The following is a 19,053-nucleotide window of genomic DNA, read 5'->3' on the forward strand; positions in this document are numbered from 1 at the left end:
AAACACAGCACATACCTCTGGCTCCTGTTGTGCTCCATAATTATATGATGGATGAAAAGAGAGAAAGGGAATAGGTATAGGACTTGGCAGAAACACTGACATTCCTGATACAAGTCCTTCTTTTTTTCCTGCTTGCTTTGCAAGTTCCTATGGCAGATTGTGTGCATACAAACAGTCGTCTATTGATGTATGTACTCTAAAGCCACTTAATGATCTCAGTCTCTAGTCCATCTTTTGGAGAAAGCAAACCCGCTGACCACAGCACAGATCGGGCTCGTCGGAGCAGAACCTGCTACCTTTTGACTTAAAGAGCACACCTGCTGCTTCCAAAACCACCAGCGCTGTCAAATGAGCAGGTGGCGAGTGACACACTGGTGAGCTGTGGAGCGGAGGGAGGGTTAAGTACTTTGTCAGTGTTTACCCACTCCCTACTCTTGCACGATCTCCTGACTCAATTTAACGCCTCACAAGGCTGCGAGCCACACCAGCAGGAATGGTCTCGCTTTAACCTTGCAAGTTTTGTGCAAAATTAATTTCCTTCAGAGAAAGAAACCATGAAAGGCATGAACTCTGAGTTCCGTTCACATAGGACAGCTTAAGAAATGTCTGTGCTCCGACTCTATAAAAAAAACATAAAAAGTGCTAACTTTATTTCAGGGTAGAACTGAATTGATGCACATGCTATGTTAAACCATATCTAGGATGTCAAGAATAAGATAAAACAAGCACAAGATATACTCCACATTGCTGAAAATAAAAACAAAGTGTGTGAACGCTTGATCATCAAAAGCATTTTCAGAGGAAAGGTTCTGAGGGTGTGAACAGCGCAGAAATGGTGCATTTGGTGTAGATTGCATTCAATTTTAAGCTTTATTATCATCCATAAATGGACGTATAATTCAAGTTTGAACTTATAAATAAAGTTGTAAAAAAAGAATAAATTAAATATTGTGAGGGATTGGATCTATGAAATGATGGTAACAATACATTTCTATGATGTGCTTTTTTCCCCCTTTTTTGCTAAACTGAGATTTAGAAGTGAGAGAACTGAGAGTGTGTGATTTTATTTCCTACGATATCAGGTTGGATGTCAATATACTGAATCAACAGAGAAACTGCAAATGTCTAAAAATAACTAGATGGGGATATCTTTTGCAGCTAATGCAGCATGTTAAAGGTTCAGTGTGTAATAATTGGTAAGGTTTATTGGCAAAATCTGAATATACCCATGAATAGTGAGATAAAAAAAAGATAAAATAAAATTTGTTTGGTTTTTGTAGCCTTATAATTATTATTTTATACATATATAGCAGTGGTCTTGCTTTAAAGAGTGTCGCCATCTTGCGCCAACACGAACGAAAAATCCAGCCAAAGAGCATGTTTTGCGAGTTTTGTGTTAATAAATAAACCAACAAAGAAGAAGGCGGAAGGAAAGAAAGAGAAGAGGAAACAACAGACATATCGTAACATGGTTTAGATCTTCACCTTATTGCCCCAAGTGCCCAGTCGTGGTAAGCAAGTTTTTTTGTCCTCAGAGGCCATCGCCAGTTTGCCGATGGGAGGGGTGAGTGCGAGCAAGCGAGTGAGCGCTGCAAACTAGATTTTGAACCCCCCCCCCCACACACACACACACACACACACACTTTACACACTGGACCTTTAAGTATCTGAAAGTATAATTCAGCTCTGCAGTCATTTTCACTGATGTGCAAGTTTTCCTTTAAAAGGTCCAATACAAACAGACATAATAAAAAGGTAAGAGAGCTACTTACATCCGTACATACATAATTATAGGCCTTGAGTTTTTATTATCCACATTCACAAAGTATCTGCTATCGACACAACTATTAGGTGAACTATATGATTAAGTAAAATAGCACACTAGATTAAAAACACAGGCCTAAGCAACCCCGACCCTCGGTATCTGTAGTTTAACCAATTCCCTGCCAGTCTGCTGGGGAAAAAAACACAACATACCCTCATGATTTGTCCCTCTGGCTCAAGGTCCATGTGCACTAACCCTGTCAGCCCAGTTCAACATCTACAGTTATGTTTATACAAACCCAATGTAGCTGCCACAGAGGCAACTCTGTATGGGAAATATGTGAATTCAGAAATGCTCCTGAAGTCCTGTTACTTTCATTTGGGGTCCTCAAGCAGCATGACGCTCACCTATTACACCGGAACTGCTCGCATTCTTCCATTCCATGAAAAGTGGCTTACATTGCTACTTTATTATGCGATGTTTCCTTACATTAAGCCAAATCAAAAACCAGGAACGGTGGACGCTGTGGCCAATTTGACTTCAACATTTTCACATTGCAATATGTTCACATCGCAGCAGCCAATGTGAATAACATTACGTGCTGAGAGTCTAAAAACACAAGACCAAACCGTTTCAAAAATGTGACCACTACAACATCAGGATGTGAGCCTGCAGAGCCATGCCAACAGTTACTCAGTTCAGTGAGTTGAAGCTTGAAGTCTATAATTCAATGTTGCATCCACTGAATCTTCCCCTGATAGAAACCCTGAGACTGTGAGTGCTGTTACGTCCTCCTCCTCCTCCTCCTCCTCTGCCCTTGGAGAAAACGGCACAGATCATCATGTGTGTCAGCACTGAGCTAACAATGTGCAGGAAAAGAAAGAAGTCGGCCACAACTCTGTGTGGCAGTAATCTCTCTTTGAGACCCCGGCGTCTCTAATTGCCTGGACACTCGTGTCCGAGGGCTGCTCTCGTTCCTCAGTGAAAAGATGAGACCTCTGGTGCTCTTTACAACAGGCTTAAGCTGATAAACCCTTTCATTCAACATGGCCGTGGGATTGGTGCTCCATGCAAACAGATTGGGTTAAAAAAAAAAAAAAAAGACCAATCAAAACAGCGATTAGCCCCCAACACAGAGGCAGAGCTAAGCTACAGCACAGCATCAGCAGGGGGTCCACTCGCTCACCAACTAAAAAGTGTCTGAAGATCTGTGCGAGCCTTTTCTGACTAACACATTCCTTGGAGCAACTACATGAGCTCTAATATGTGAGGAATGCACTTGGTGGGGTTTTTTATTGAACAAAGACGTAGCATGGCTGATTGCAAAATGGGATGTGACAGCTGAAGAAATGAACGCACACGCAAGCCTTTAGAAAACGCTCCAGGACTCACTTCCAGCATGAATCCAAGGCTAGCGCTTCGCTCACAGGGACTTCAGTGAGAATCCCTCTCCCTCAGATAATCAGCACCTCCTATGACACCCATGGTTCCCCTGCCTTCGAGTGTCTTCCCTCTCATTTCCCCCCCCCCCCCACCCTGTTGCAGCCAACAGCTTTGTCATATGGGATACCATCAGTGCATCATCTAGCCTGTTGCTTTACAGAATCCATGTGTTTCTCAGCAGCAAGGTCGAGTTCTGTGAAGTGGAGAACCTTCACGGCATTCTGTACAACTACCACAAAACAAAAACTTTTATACAAATATATGTTTTGCTGATTCTTCAAGCTGTAGTGTGAACAACAACAACAACAGCAACAGCAACACATTAGGCTAGGCACTAAAGATCCAGATATTTCCATCAGGAGTTGGAGGAGAACAAAACAGAGCAAAAAGGGAATGAAAGTCAGATTCATATTCATTATAAAGCAAGAAATGTCATTTTAAGGAATACTAATCTCTTGGAGACATATTCTAACTACAACCAACACTGAAATCACCAGTAATCACACAATGTAGCTGCTATAGACAGATGAGATATCCTATGCCTGTGCCTGTGCAACCCATTTTAAAGACACAGACCTTGCAAGTTAAAGCAGATATCAGTGGAATGTTTTTGTTAATATAAGTCCTAAATAGTCCTATTTTCCGTCAGCAATCACTTACATGAAGTATTTCAGCCTAAACACGAGTCTCTCCGTCACTCTGCTCTGCTGTAACCCGAGGAGAAAATTTTCCTTGTGGGATACAAGTGTTATCCAATGAGGAGAGAGAACGGCATGAAGGGCTGTGTGTGCAGCCAAGGGATGCGCGTGAATGTGGTGACGTAGCACGAGGACCAATTGATGCCTGACAAGGGCGGGGGCTGCTAACTCATGGTGCGTTCAAAGAAACTCGTACTTTGTGTTTTTCTTTCCTGTGAAGTCATACCAGTTCGATCTGGTACGAGTTCACGGGTCGGAAGTTACGAGTGGCCGTTATAGGGAACTTTCACAGACAACAGGATGGTAAAAACACGAGCTACGGGTTACCTGGAACGCTACCAAGTCGTAGTTGTGACTTGAAGCTGTAACTTACGGTTTCAAAAGCCTGCCTTGAACGCAGCATTAGCCGAAACGGCCGTGAAGCTGATATCTGCTTTAAATACTTTGCAGGCATCTTAAAGAATAAGAGCAGCTTCGTACTGTTAATGTAACTCATACTACACCAGCATGGATCAATTTATGAGCAACACTGCAGCTCTATTATTTGTTTCCCAGATTAGTTTGCCCAACAATGACCTTGAGTAATAGCACACAAAATGTTTTCTAAAGAATCATGTGACTTGGACGTGTGCACACACACACACACTACAGCAGGATCCCCACAGTGAATATCAACATATCCATTTGTCCAAGTAGATATAATGTGCAATTATGTGGGAAGCGTGTTGTTGCAGTGGTGTCAAATAACACAGGAGCAGTAACCTCGGTGAACATGGGTGCGGATGATTTTGAATTTTTAGATGAATAATCGAAGCAGAGAAACATTAAATGATTCAAATTCAAGGGCGCATGTTTGTGTGCAGCCTCCTGGAGCTGGGTGCACCTGGAAATGATTCCAAGCGACTCTCTGGTTATTACGAAAATAATGAGCAAAGTACAGGCCCTGAGATCTGCTTCAGCCAGAACCCCCACTCCCTTACATTTTTCTCCACTTTGCCAACTTTGCAAAGACAGCATTTAAATTAGCGTCACAATTCTTCAGTCATGTTGAGCTGCTGAGCCCCGACAAAAAGTATGTTTGAAGATGCTTTCTTTTACTTCTTCTTAAAAAAAATAAACGGTTAAAACTCTTAACTTGCTACCATGCTACGTCGTGAACAGTGACTGAAAGAGCTGATTCAATATTATGGAGAAGATTCTTCTGGGAAGCTGTCTGCAGTGGCATCTGACCTTATTACACATGATATATCCTCTGCTGCCTCATTATCCTGAGATTAGCAGCTCACTGTATAAATGTAGCATGTGTCGAGCAGCAATGTAAGGATCAACCTTCAGTTAGGAACTTATCTGAATTATGTGAGGTCAGCAACGTTGAAAGATTTTTCACACGTATGAGCTCCTTTAAAAGGATATTTAAATAAAAATGCATATGTGAGCTATGAAGTTAAAATGATGAAGACTGGGTGACTTCTCCACTGATCCCCAGGTGGAGACAAGACGCTGGAGAGCAAGCTTCATTTAACTGTCAAAAAAAACTGTGACAAAGTGCCATTTCTGGATTTTAATATTGTTCACTTCCCTCTGGCGCTCTCTGAACGTCTTCCACCCGTCTCTTGCAAACTGGCTTGGGTTGGTGGGCGGGTGACTGCGTGCAGATGCTGGCAGCAGGATGTCACTGTTGTGGCATGTTGGAAATATTTCCCCAGTATATAATCAATATTTCATCAAAGGACTAACTCAACATTTTCAGCGGTTGGTTGCTTACGCTCTTTCTTGTCAAGATTAGAGGATGAGATGTCACCAAATCGCTTATAAAACCTCAATGCATCTTTCAATAACAAAATATGACATTACTTAGCCCATGTGTATTTTGTTACCTTCAGTTTGTGCCAGAATAAGGCAAAAAGCTGCTGCTAGTTATAGATATTTACGATAAAGACCAAATGGTATTGATTTTCTCATCTTACTCTCAAAAGTGAACAAAGCATATTTATAAAAAAACGTTCACATGACCTCTTTTCATTGTTGACCATCTCGTCTTTTCTGCTGTCCGTGTACAACATTTACAACTTTAATTTTCCAGACCTGCTTCTTGTAAGATGTTGGATATGTTGAAAAAACAACAAAAAAGTCAAATGAAAGCAAAACTGATCTCTATTCTTTCGCAGCACACCATGATAAATGTTTGGCTACAAGGGGGAAAAAATATCATATAAAGTGAAATCTATCTATCTAAAAATCCCACAATGTGATTACAATGACAGATGATAAATAAGATACAGCGCACAGGCCAGGCGTCTTGTACTGTAGCAGGGATCTAAAATTCCTACAAGATGTGGGCTGGATGCTGCTCTGTCCCTCTGTGGGGGCCCTCGGAGCTCAGTAGAGCAGAGCGATTTCTCCATCTGCACAGCCTGAGAAAGTGACTCCCATCTCTCCCTCTCCTCGCTGTCTTTACACTGACACATAGACAACGGCCTCACACCGCAGCACAGCGGTTACTGTAGATTAGTGGTCCACAGCCGGTTTCATCTGACACATCCTGTGCCCCACATCCACACCACCTGACCAAACGTCTTCATTTCAACTGACTCTAAAGTGGATGTTAAGCTACGCTGCAGAGAGAATGTTAAAGCAATCCTTAAGAGTCAGTAACACTACGTCAATGGTTGTGTGTTTTTTCCCCCCCAATACAGTTAAATTGTTATGTGTGAATTCATCCACTGGACATTCAAATCTTTCATCCCTTACTTTTAGCCATTTCAACTCTATTATCTGAATCCATTTCAACTGTTTATCCATCTCTTTCACCAGCACACCAGTTTATAATTCCACTGTTTATGTTCCTCTACAACACAAATATGTGGATGTTTTTCTCTTTTAATCACAACCTCGTTTCTTTTGTTTTCCTTTCGGAGATTCCTGCCACTTACAAAACGCGAAGCAAATGGAGCTCCGTCCTTCCGTCACTTTGTCATGAGAGCATGCATGTCAGTTGCGAGATAGAAATCCCTTCGCCGCATGCAACAGCTCGACTGTAGACAAGACAGCGGGGCTGGTGCCGGTGTGCCATGCTGCACGCTGAGACACTGGGTCTCTTTGTACGGCGAGCTTCTTTTCAGACAGGAGCAGGAGCTGCAGGAGCACTTACACTTGGATGAAAACACCACAGTGAGGGGAGGGGAGGTGGGGGTTTGCAGCTTGCATATATACACACACACACACAACGGTGCCTCCACCCAGGGAGTGGGGTGGTGGTCACAGGGAAGGGAAAGGGTTATCGTCCAAAGGGGAAACTTGTCACGCCAGACATTTTCATACTATGAATAAATTTACATGAAATCAACACTGCCACTCACTGATGGAGCAGATATCCTGACGGAGACCTGAGACGGGGTTTTCATCGAGTGTCAGCGAGAAAAACGTGGAAATCTGTGAATGTGGACAGTCCAAAGCACGTATCCATCATTGTGTCCTTTCCATTTAGCTTTAGAAATGTGATCAGTGGTGATGATGAGGTGGTGGTGGTGGTGGTGGTGGTGGTTTTGGGAGGGGGCGGGGGGGGGGACTGAGCAATCACAAAAAGCCAACATTCAATCTAGGGGAGATAACAAAAGGAAGACGAAAGACAGCTCTGGATGGCAGGATGCCCCTGGGGTGGCTATGCTGTTATTATGTTGGAGAGGGCTGCTGAGCTGCGGTGTGGGGCAATTAGAGGCCGGAGGATTGACTGGGGGAGGGTCCAGGCACAACAACAACCCATCCTTGAAGAGAAAAGGAGGAGTAAACTCGATCACAGCAGCGAGCAATAGCATGGGATAAACAGCAGATGATGGTGGATTTATGAATTTAAATAACATCCATCTGCTTATTTCCAAAGACAGTGGCCTGGTCTAAGCTGCTTTCCTGTCATCAGTTAGGATCCAAAAATAAATATCAAGCAATCGCATGGCGTTCAACTTTGCAACAGCACTGGTTTGGATGATTTGACTGGTAAGTATGTGACAATTGGGCTGGTTCGGGATAATGTGCGCAAGCGGATGAATCATCTGTTGTTCTCATCGGGAGCTACTGCAGACATTGTGGTGAACACATTAGCTATGTCTATTATCTTAAACGTCACTCTGCTTTGGAAAGTCCTGACTAAAAAAAACAACCCACAGAGGTTCCAGGAGCAGTCCAGCTGGAAAGGACGGGGGACAAAGCGGAAAAGTCAATCCCAGAGTATCGTTTCAGCGGTTTGCGGACCACAGACAGAGGTCGCAGCCTCACAGCCATTGTGCACTGGTTGTTTAACGTGTAGATAACACAAGTAAAAACAGATTGTGTTGCAAACGGGTACCGGTTTTTTAATGGGACACACAGCGCGACTGTTCCCTAAACTCTTCCTTGGGTAACTTAAGCCTCTGAACTTCACCCTCTGATTAGATCTCCCATTGTCACTTCCCATAACATTACAGATCTGGCGGTGAAAAGGACACAATGGGCGGTGAAAGAGGACAGTAACACAAGCTTGGTGGTGTGAGACGCAACAGTTGGCATTGCCATCATGTATCCTGGGCCCTCACAAACACACACTGTTTCCATGCCCTGTGGCCCTGAGCGGCCTCAGAGGAGCAGGTGTCTGCACACATTCTTTACATAAGCTCTTGTCAAACATGGCGCACGGCAACAAGGCCTCACAGCTGCAGGACAATGGAGTCTCGGTAAAAAACTACTGCACAGCAGCCAGACACGCACGCTTCCAGCCAGAGTCGAGGCAGCGGCGTCTACAAGGTCAGCTGACCAGAAGTGAAATGTTAAGCGTAACACAAAACCAAATGCTGTGAGCTGGAATGTATAAATAGTCATCATTACAAAAGCCATGGTGCAGTTTTTACAGTTCAATTTAAATTATAACACTATGTTTACATAACATCTCTCTCATCAGTTCATTAACGGGAAATAAATTATACACTGGTGCCGACATGATCCACACTCATGGTCATGGATGATGCTAACACTGTTGGAGCTGACAAACTAAACACTGCAAACATCCAATAATAATCTCACACAATCACACCTAAGTCAAAAAGATTGATATGTAAATGCAAAGTGAATGTCCTGTAGTTATTCTGTGCAAGAAAAAAAGTTATACAGCTTCCTTTAACACAGGATCCAATGAACAGTAGGCCTATATGTGATCATGTTGTGGGAGGGAATTTTGACTGATACCTTTTGGAACAAAGAAAACATGTTTTTACACTTAGGCAATAAGACACTCGAGGAAGAAAATAGTACATAAATGATCTATATTTATCTGGATACTGGGTACACAAGTGCAAAGAAGAAAATCCTTTTTAAAGGGATAGTTCACCCAAAATTCAAATTTCACTCATTATCTACTCACCCTCATGTCGACTGGGATGCATTATTATAGACGAGCACTATGGAGGTATTTGGATGTTTTTTGGTGTGTCTTTTTGGACGAAGTGAGCTCCGTTTGCAACCGTCATATGGACATGCAGTGCTGCACAGAGCCCCGCTGTAACTCAGAGAAGGCAGGGAGGACTCTGAAACTTCTCCCAGCCCTTAGTCGACATGAGGGCGAGTAGATAATGAGTGACATTTGAATTTTGGGTGAACTATCCCTTTAAAACAGCTGTAATAATGTAAAACTGTAAAGTTTAACTGTCGTTTTAGGGTTTTACTTGTCATTTAATCTGCCAGGGTCAAATGCCTTGAAGTGGGGATTAGCTCATTTTCTGTTTAGTGCCACAGCCAACTTCATATTAGGCTACTTACTGTACTAAACCCTCTGTACTTTGATCAGAGTCAGGAATCTGAAAGAGAGCGCCACAGTTTAAGGTTCACAGCTAAGAAAGTAAGCCTTGTTAGGCCACTCTTGTTTACTTTCTCATATTCACTCTGCCTGGGTATTATTTTTCTCATTAGGTTTTCCTCTGCATACATCCTCTTTAATTAACGTCCCCATTTCACACATTCTGTGTATTTTTAGTAATGTAATAATGAGCTATTGGTTGTAATGATATAACTGTCTTTGAGGTGATAAAGGCATTAGGATAATCGGTCTTAAAGATATAAGTATGACGTGCTGCTAATGCCATTTTTGAATTTTGTTCCCACGAGCAGCAGTAGAGGAAGACTGAACACAAACTGTTGACGAATACATCCTCTCTGAATCCTACAATTAACTCTCTAGCTCTTAATTACAGATGTTCCACATCACATAAGCCTCAAAAATGTGACATAATTAGCCCACACGGTGCGAGTGAACACAACAAAGGAGGAAACATCTAACGACGCACGCCTACAAAAAAAAAAACAAATGCGACCCTGACAGATCAAGAGCAGTGAACTAGCACCTGCAGATAAAACAGTTCAGGCTCTTTAGTTTTCAAGCCACTTCTCCTGTCACAGGACAAGGAGGGCCGCGATGCATGATGGGCAGGCAGGCTGCACTACAGTTTTCAGCAGATGATATTGATGAAAGGCGTCCTTAGCCCCTCTCTGAAGCCCCTCATGCCTCAGTCCCTGGCTGTGGGCCGAGCGAGCGGGTGTCCTGCCTCTGGGGGCCAGCTACAGAGCAGAACCGCCGAGCATGGAGGATTTGAACAAGAGGCCTTTCTCTCTCTACCCCCACCACCACAACCACTACCCCCACCACGACTCCTGCAGAAACAGTTCTGGCAACGTCTCAGCTTGTTCTCCCCCTTTGGTCAAGTTGGGTTTTCGCATCGCACTGGCTAAGACTTGATTGTAATTGATTTACATGGAGCTCTCACACTCCTGCTATACAAGTCCATGTAAGGCACTGCCAGCAAGCCAAGACGTCATCCAGACAGCTGGCTGTCCCTGAACAACAAGCAGACGTCCACTCACTGAGAATGAGCTATTTGAGGGTTGCCGATGACATACAATAGTGGATATTCTGTATGCTGTTAAAAAAAACTATGTTCTAACCTCTTGGTCTGTACGACTTTAGGAGTGACAACACCGTAAGAGTGGAAGAGATACACACCACTAACAGTTTTCCCTACATTAAAATCAAACTGAAACCATTTAACGCTCTTTAACTGATGCATATGCAAGATTTATAACCCAAAAAACACAACTGGCAAACTGCTGCATGAGGAAATAACTATGTTAAGTCAACTGGCACCGAAACATAAAGGGTATTTACACTTTTCATTCAATATATTTTGGTTAGAAAACCACCAAAGAGCTACATGACAGTTTCCACCTTTCTCCCAAGGACAGTTTAAATAAATATTGGCTTTGACATTAACAGCAGCAGACTTTCCTTTCTCTCTGCATTTAATCAAGAATATTATCCCCTCTTGATTAAATAACAAACATTTCCTGCAACGGGAAGGCCTGGATAACCCCTGAGTAGAAAGAAAAGAGGACAACCTCCAGTGGGAGAGAGAAAGAGAAGAGAGAGAGAGGGAAATAGAGAGAGCGAGATAGCCAAGTGAGTACAGGGCAGAGGAGGGGGAGCAGCAGCAGCAGCAGCAGCAGCAGCAGGAGGAGGAGGAGGAGGAGGAAGTACAGTCAGAGAGCTTTAAGGTGGGCGGTGTGGCTCTGAAAGACGCAATTGAAGAAAAATCGTGTCTTTCGCCAGGAGATGAGCTCTGCTTGCACTAAGTCGGAGAGACCCCGAGAGGAGGGGGTGAGAGGGCCACTCGGTTTCCGCAGACCCACAACATCAACAGAGCCCTCCGCCTGGTCAACTCCCTCCATTAGCTCTGTCTTTAGCACACATGATCTCTTCAATTACTGCAACGCTCACATTCAGACATGCTGGCACATCATGAGCAGTCTCTCCTCCTCCCTCACTCAGAGCCAGTTTTTTTTTTATCAGCGTGCAGCTAACTTGACACTTCCTGACCTGCAAACTATGATTCTCGCATTTTAATGAGACGCATCTGCTTATAAAAAAACAAAAATTAAAATTTGTGCTTTTTTTTGGTCACCTAAGATGCATAACTCCCCACGCAACAGGCAACTAATTAAACTAACAATACAGAGCAAGGATGAAAAAAAGAAAAAGAAGCACTAGCTACCTGAATTACAGATTAAAAAAATGTTTTCTCATTACATTCAGTTTTCCCATGCAGGGATAAGCACCAGGCATTTGGACAGGAGAAAGGCTGCAGTGAAAATGAAGGCACAGGTCACAGAGTACATAGCTGCACCATTATAATAAAACTTAAATGCCAACATGCATTAATCATGAATTAATTAATGGATGATGAGGGGGAGCGACATTGTCTGCATGCTACTGGAGGTGTCACATTTATTAACTGCAGTTACTACGCTAAAGCTGCTGACTGGAAGAGGAATTTTTCACGGCTGTGTTATGATGGTGAGAGAGAATAGGCCGAAGGTTGGACGAAGCCCAGACTGAACCGAAAGTGCAGGCCTCTGCAAAACACAGATTCACGACTGCATTGCTCTTTTCTCATAAGGCCAAGACAGCCCGACCAGACTACCAACGAGAGCTTGAACAACGGTCGTGTCGACGCCACAGTTATTTTCCACATGCAGTTAGAACACAATAACTGCTGCACCATGGAGATGGATGTGCTCTGCCCCAGACAACAACAAGACAACCCCCCACTCTCCTGTCATCCCTGAGCCTTTATTCACGCCTGGACTTCATTATGAACTGTAACGGAAATCATCATTGGCAATCTGAAAGAATTTGCAAGACAATCACTCAGTCCAAGTCGAGCATCTCTGCACAAAGACGAGTCAGGGTTGAACTGGCTGAAGGAGGTGTAGATATGCATCCTTCCACAAAATAGACAATGTTAAAGATAATGTACAGGGTGCTTTAGATTTTAGGCCAACAGTGGTTTTATACGTAAATTGCATGGCATCACCCAGATTGAAATATATTTTCATTTGCTGTGGACTCTTCTTTTTAAATGTGGTTTTCTAAATAAGTAGGCCTAACTATTTATCTGAAGTATAATAATCAGGCCTTGTCCGAAAAAGCAAGCAGTCAAAATCATCCTTACTATTAATTTGGCCGGTTCTTAACATTTTACTTTGCAAAATAAAATCAGCATTCACTGATATGTCTGACCTGATACAATGTGAATACACAGCTCACCATAGTATCTTTGTTTATGTTTCAGTTGCTCCAACATTTAGGTTAGGAAAAGGAGAAAGAGAACAGTGCTGCAACCAGGATGCAGGGAGGCCCTGCACAGACTTCCTGCAGAATACACAATGTATGCCACATCGCTCCCCTTTCTATAGTTTGAAAAGACTTCATGTTTACACAGCTGCAAATATCACTTAAAAGCCAGTAAATGAACCCTGTAAAGCATCTTTTTAATTTAGCATAAAGAATAATAATCCATCCCCAAGATGCTTAGGAGTCAATTCATTTTTCCATCTGGCAGTTTGAGCTCTAAACAAAAGAAAAGGGCATTTTTTTTTATCTAGGTAGGATATTAAAACTTATTCAAAAACTGACTGATCAACTCCATATGATGATAGTATTTTTGAAAGTATTTTGAAAATGTCATGTAAATAGTTGCACAAAATCCACACACACACATCATTTCCAAAGACTTGACTAAAAAAAAAAGAAGGTCTTAATGAATGAGATAAAGCAAAAGAAGGGAACAAAAAACCTTCCATGTTGTGAATTGTTTACACCATCAGGAAATGAGATGATATCTAGGCTAAATAAAAAACGGCCTTAGCAGGAAAGGCTACACTTGCAGAAACATGGATAACATGGTAGATATAATACAATTAACACTGCTCATGTTAAGTGTTATGTTTTGAGGAGCGTTCCTTGAACAAAATGATCAGCCTGTGCAAAGCGGAAAGACAGAAGGAAATGAAGCCTTTCAGTTACCTCTGTGTGGCCTGCCACATTTAGATCATCCTGATAACATGAAGTCAGAGGATAAATGGTTCCTCCACTGGCTGCAAGTGTTATTGTCAGGGGGTTGGAATGTGATTTTAAAAAATCAATTCCTCATTAAATTCACCATACTTTATCTGTGCAAGCATTAAGTAGCCTATTTATATATTTATTTTAAGGTTAAATGCCACTGAAATTAAATGGGCTGTTTTCCCACCTTTGACTCTAATAAATCTGAATTTATCTTATTGAACAGCCTACAGTTGTTGGCGAGTTACCATAAACTAGTTAGTTAGACTTTTTTTTTTCTAAAAGACACCATTTTAAGGCGTTATAAATCCAGATATTTTAACTTAATCTGGATTAAAACACATGTGGGAACCAGTTTCTTGACCCAAATCAAAGCATGTACACCTGTGCACTGACAAGGCAGCAGAGACAGCCTGTCTGCTGAGGGATTCCCAGTGACTCCCAGCCCGCTAAAAAAAAAAGAAAAAGAAAAGAAAAACCTCCTGAGAGAATACGCAGTGATTTGGCAGTGTTCCTCCTCATCACCGCGACTCCTCTTACCTTTTTGTGTCTGTCTTTGAAAGGTAACGCAGGCCACGGCATCTCCTGCAAAAAGTCTTGCCAGTGTTTCTGGTCCTGATCAGACGAGATGAAGACGATTTCCAATTTGTCCTTATGGTCAGACGTCTTTTTGAACCTGCTGTAAAACTCGCACAGGCTGCCGTTGAACTGCTTGCACGGGGCGTTCAGGCTGCAGCCGAAGAACAGCCCGACCAGGGACAGCTTGGCGCCCAGCGACTGCACGTCCACCTCGGCTTTCTCGCTGTTGACGAGCCGCTCCCCGAGCAGACTCACCAGAAACTCCGACATCGCAGCGTACAGTCCTCGAACACACAACGTTGCCCTCCTCAGCCGAGACTGCTGCGCATGTAAACCGCTACGTTCAGGCGTCACCCGGCACTTGTTTCCCTACAACCTCCAACAACGTGAGGTTTCGAGGTGAGCTCCAGCAGCTCGGTGAGGCGTTGCGGTGTGTGTCTCGCCGCTGCTCTGCTCTGCTCGTCCTCCGGTGTGAGTGAGCGCTGTGCAGGAATGCGCTCCGCTTAAATCGCCCTGACTGCAACAGCGGTTGCGCTCTTTTTCCCGAAAGCACACACTTTCATCATCACAGCTTGCTCCTCTGATGACGAAGACCACGTTTAATCACCAACTTTTGTCTGTTCTCAGTGTGTAAAAACAACAGAAAATCTATTAGCCTAGTTAATTTCTTTAGAGTCCGAGTTTACATGTTTTGTTTTTTGTTTTTTACACAGTATAGGCTATCCAGTCTGATTTTGGGAATAAAAGCAGCCGGATTCTAGGTTTGACCTCAAATTTACAATAGGGTGTCATTAATTTCACATCAGTCGCGTGTATTAATTTAATCATCTTATAGACGACTGTGAGTGAAACTGTTCACATAAAAGATAGGTAGCCTACAGCTGAGGTTAAACCACACTCCGTTCTTATGAATATGCTGCCACCTAGTTTTCACAAGAGGGAAATACCCTACCTATTTTAATTTTTTAAATACTTGCAGTTTACTGGAGTAGGCTATTTAAATGTAATGTTACTTCATACTTAATATTTTTTAAAACACTTATAAAATGCAGATGATTCTATTTAAATTACTGTAAATCTAAAACTTCAAAGAGAAGTGACAAGTATTTTCTCTATCCAGTGATCCTGATTGACATTAGGAGGGTTGTGAGCCTTATAGAACAGCTAAACTCAATTCTTGAAGCATTTATACTTAAGACTAGTGCTCAAGCAGCTACAACAGCAAAATGATGCCCACACACATTGATAAATCGTTGGCAATGATAAAAACAAAAGGTGGCATGAAATAATGTACTAGCCTACTGTTTTTACTTGAAACTTTAAGTTTGTCTTGTTGATACTTCTGTACTTTTCACTTAGGTAGGACTTTGTAGCTGTAGTTTAGTCACTTTTACTTCAGGTTTTAGCTTGTGACCATCAAGGTTATGATAAATACATGACTCCAGTTTTCTTCGGCCACAAACGTTCAACATCAAGTGTCATTTTATTCAAGTTCGTCTACAGGGCAAAATAAATCACATGAACATGATCACAATAAAAAATAACATTGTAAACTGAGTAGAAGAAGTGTATCACCTCAAATTACGGTTCAGAGTTGAATGATTGCACATAAAGTATGACAACAAAAACATATATGAATGACATCCATTCTGTGTTACTCAAGCAGGGAGTTAATTGATCAGCTGTGTATTACAAATGATGCTCACTGTCTTAGTTGTACAGTTGCTAATTTGCATCAGATCACAGTGGGACGTGCATCTTGTGAATGGTGGTTGAAATCCTGTGATGCAGGAGTGCTACGATTATGTAGGGGCGGATGAGATTGACTGTTACTGGTTGATGAGCGATGTCAGCAGCACGGGATCCCTCAGTCCTCCGTGAACATCATCCTCACCAGTTCTGCTTTGAAACACTCCTCCTCCACCAACTTCTGAGGCTGACACAGAGAGATTTGATGGTTAGCTTTTAATATGTATGTGTAATACAGAATCTGACTGCCTAACAGCTACGTTGAAATGATTACACTTTCATGTTCAATACTGCATTAAAAATGTATGTCAGCTGGAATTCTGTCTCTTAATTTGTAAGGCTCAGCGAGTGAAATATTTAAGATTTAGCTATTCCACGTTGATGAAACATCAATTGTAGTTCTTACTGTGCCATATCTCAGTAGGGTGGGAACTCCACTCAACTTCAGAGTCTTCTTGAAGTCATTATTTGGATTCTTCCAACTGCCGCATGAAAAAGACAGAGTATTAAGCAGCTGATAAGAAACAGCATCACAGATACAGGCATGGAAAGGAGGGTTTTCAGCTTTAGCTAAATGATACCCGAGAAAGATCTACTATACAATAAAGAAAATCTGTTTTTAATCCCTCTCTACAGTATAAACCAAATCTCTCCTCGCTTTCTCTCTTGGCTCGTTTTTTTTTTTTTTGGCTTTCACATAAATAATTGTTTAGGCCACACATCTTTGTTCTGAAGAAACAAAAGATGTCTGTGCAGAGATCTAATATGTTACAGTTGTGTTCACTGTCAGACTCTAACATGTAAAATGAGATCCATGTGTAGCCACAAGCTTCATTTAGTCATTAATAATCCATTATGTAAGATAAAGAAAATCTACAACTTGATGATTGCATAAAGCAGTTTGTAATCAAGACTGTATTACCAGTGTAAGTGCTGCATATTATTTCTGTCTATCTGTGATCTTTTGTTGTGAAGTGCTTCAATTTATAATGTATCAAGTAATTAACCATTGGAAAATAGTAATATTTCACTATAAAACAAACAATTACTTTCATCATTAATACATCTGATAGCCTAATTATCTTTTAAAATATTGCATTGATTGTTCAGTCTATGTCAGACCATGACCATCATTATTCCCTGAAACCCAAAATTGCTGATTTTATCTTTATCTGAGAAGCTGTTAACAGTGAATTAAAAATTACTTGAACAGTAAAACAGTTTTGAAATCTGTTGTCAGTTAATATTGTGTAATTTCATTAATTGCAATCATCTAATAGCATTAGATTCATATATCGGTTGATCTCTGGGTGCCTGGGGACACATACAAACTGTAATTACAGAGTGGGTCAAATAGGGCTGAACAGCAAATATTTGTGGCAGAGTCCAAGGAAATTAATATGACCATATCAGTAATTTATCCACTTACTGGTGAGTGCATCACAAATACAATTGGGTATGATTTTGTCTTAAAATCAGTTCTTTAGGTGTTTGGCTGTTGGTCATACTGTAAGTTGCCATTATTCAATATATTTTATAAAGAAGTTGGCTGATTCATTCATAAAATATTAAAAATGGAAATAACTGTTAGTTGCAGAAATAATCAGTGCTCTCTTGTTTTGTGTTAGCATACAGTATGTGACTCAGGTGATTCAAATGTAAAATAGTAACACTGACTAAGCTCTTTCGCCAACTTGACAGTAGATGAAGACAGAGCCCTCAGGAAGATGAGTCATCTCTCCTCTTACAGTTGGCTCAGCTGAAAGGGAAGAAAGCAAATTGTTAAAAAGACTAAATGAAAGTGCACCAGACATTAAATAAATCAGTATCAAGATCCTTAAATAATAGTACAGGCTACTCAACTTACTTCTGCAATGAAACGGACATTTCATGGACAGATATGCAATCAGTTTTACAATGCAAGTACAAGCTATAAAAGTGTAGTAGAATATCAAAGTTTACCTTTCACGCAGTCGGGACACCAGCTCTTTCCTTGGTCATCTTTATCCCCAGAGAAATATGCAAAAATATCCTTTCCTTTCCTCTCAGACACAGCTTTGCAAAATTCATCATAGCCACGCACAGTTACTTCTTCGTAATGGGCCATTGTTTAGACCGAGTTTCTATGGAAAGGCACAGAGTTGAAGCTGAACTATGAGAGACTAACAAGTGTTAACAGAAATACTGCTGACCCGCACACACTGGACCTGGTAGAAATACTGAAAAATTGGCATAACCACTTCCGGTATGTGCAAAGGTTTTTAAAGTGACAGTGTACCTTTTAGCCTATCTGGATAGCGGATAGGTCTGATATGTCGAAAATGTACTTGAATAATGACATTTCCACGGCTTTCCGCGTATACTGTAATACGCCATAGAATGCCTATTAGTGGAAAGAAAATTTACTCAGGCACTAGCCTACACTATGTATTTTTTATTTTATTCAAACACTACCTCGTTGTAATTTAGAGTCAGATTATTACTACTACTACTACTGCTGGTGCTGCTGCTGCTACTACTACTACAACAGCAGCAACAACAACAACAACAACAACAAACACTTATCTCTCTTCTACTACTACTACTTCAATTTATTTCTGTATTAATTTAACTTTTTCTCCTAAGCTTGGATGGATTTGAATGCAGAACTTCCAGTTCTAATAAAGAAAACCTACAGTGTTGCCGCACCAGGGTTGAAATCGAAATCTGACTAAATAAAAGGTCATTTAAAAAGCGTTTCGATATATTTTTGTCTTTTTTGACTATCCGTATTTGGTGCGTTCATGCACAGTCGGCTAAGTAGGAAGCGTATGGAAGGCCGTTTACTGCTGAATCTGCTAATCTTGTGATAGAATCAGATCAACAGTCCATTTAGTTACAAAAAATATTTTAAAGTTGGA

At 41.5% G+C, this 19,053-nt stretch overlaps 2 protein-coding genes across 2 annotated transcripts in view; both read right to left on the reverse strand.

Moving 5' to 3' along the window:
• Nucleotides 1-14,854, reverse strand: part of nxn (nucleoredoxin) — a 60,072-nt gene extending 45,218 nt beyond the window's left edge. The window contains exon 1 of the mRNA XM_083984527.1: nucleotides 14,366-14,854. Within this exon, the coding sequence (XP_083840653.1) occupies nucleotides 14,366-14,674 (309 nt within the window). The 5' untranslated portion in view covers nucleotides 14,675-14,854. The remainder of the gene's footprint in view (nucleotides 1-14,365) is intronic.
• Nucleotides 14,855-15,868: 1,014 nt separating this feature from the next.
• Nucleotides 15,869-18,357, reverse strand: txndc17 (thioredoxin domain containing 17). The gene is made up of 4 exons (XM_083984732.1): nucleotides 18,116-18,357; nucleotides 17,831-17,912; nucleotides 16,560-16,635; nucleotides 15,869-16,340 (listed from the first exon to the last, which is right to left on the reverse strand). Exons 1-4 carry the CDS (start codon nucleotides 18,258-18,260, stop codon nucleotides 16,272-16,274), a joined length of 372 nt encoding a protein of 123 aa, XP_083840858.1. The 5' UTR covers nucleotides 18,261-18,357; the 3' UTR covers nucleotides 15,869-16,271.
• Between the last annotated feature and the right edge of the window lie 696 nt (nucleotides 18,358-19,053).

This window comes from Trachurus trachurus (genome assembly GCF_905171665.1).
Source record: "Trachurus trachurus genome assembly, chromosome: 13".
Classification (NCBI taxonomy): Eukaryota; Metazoa; Chordata; class Actinopteri; order Carangiformes; family Carangidae; genus Trachurus; species Trachurus trachurus.

Excerpts from the sequence above, each read along its gene's own strand:
- txndc17 (XM_083984732.1), bottom strand. The coding sequence starts at position 18,260 with ATGGCCCATTACGAAGAAGTAACTGTGCGTGGCTATGATGAATTTTGC. Across the intron at positions 17,913-18,115 it reads GTGTCCCGACTGCGTGAAAG|CTGAGCCAACTGTAAGAGGA; the intron begins GTAAACTTTGAT and ends CTTCCCTTTCAG. Across the intron at positions 16,636-17,830 it reads CAAGTTGGCGAAAGAGCTTA|TTGGAAGAATCCAAATAATG; the intron begins GTCAGTGTTACT and ends TTCATGCGGCAG.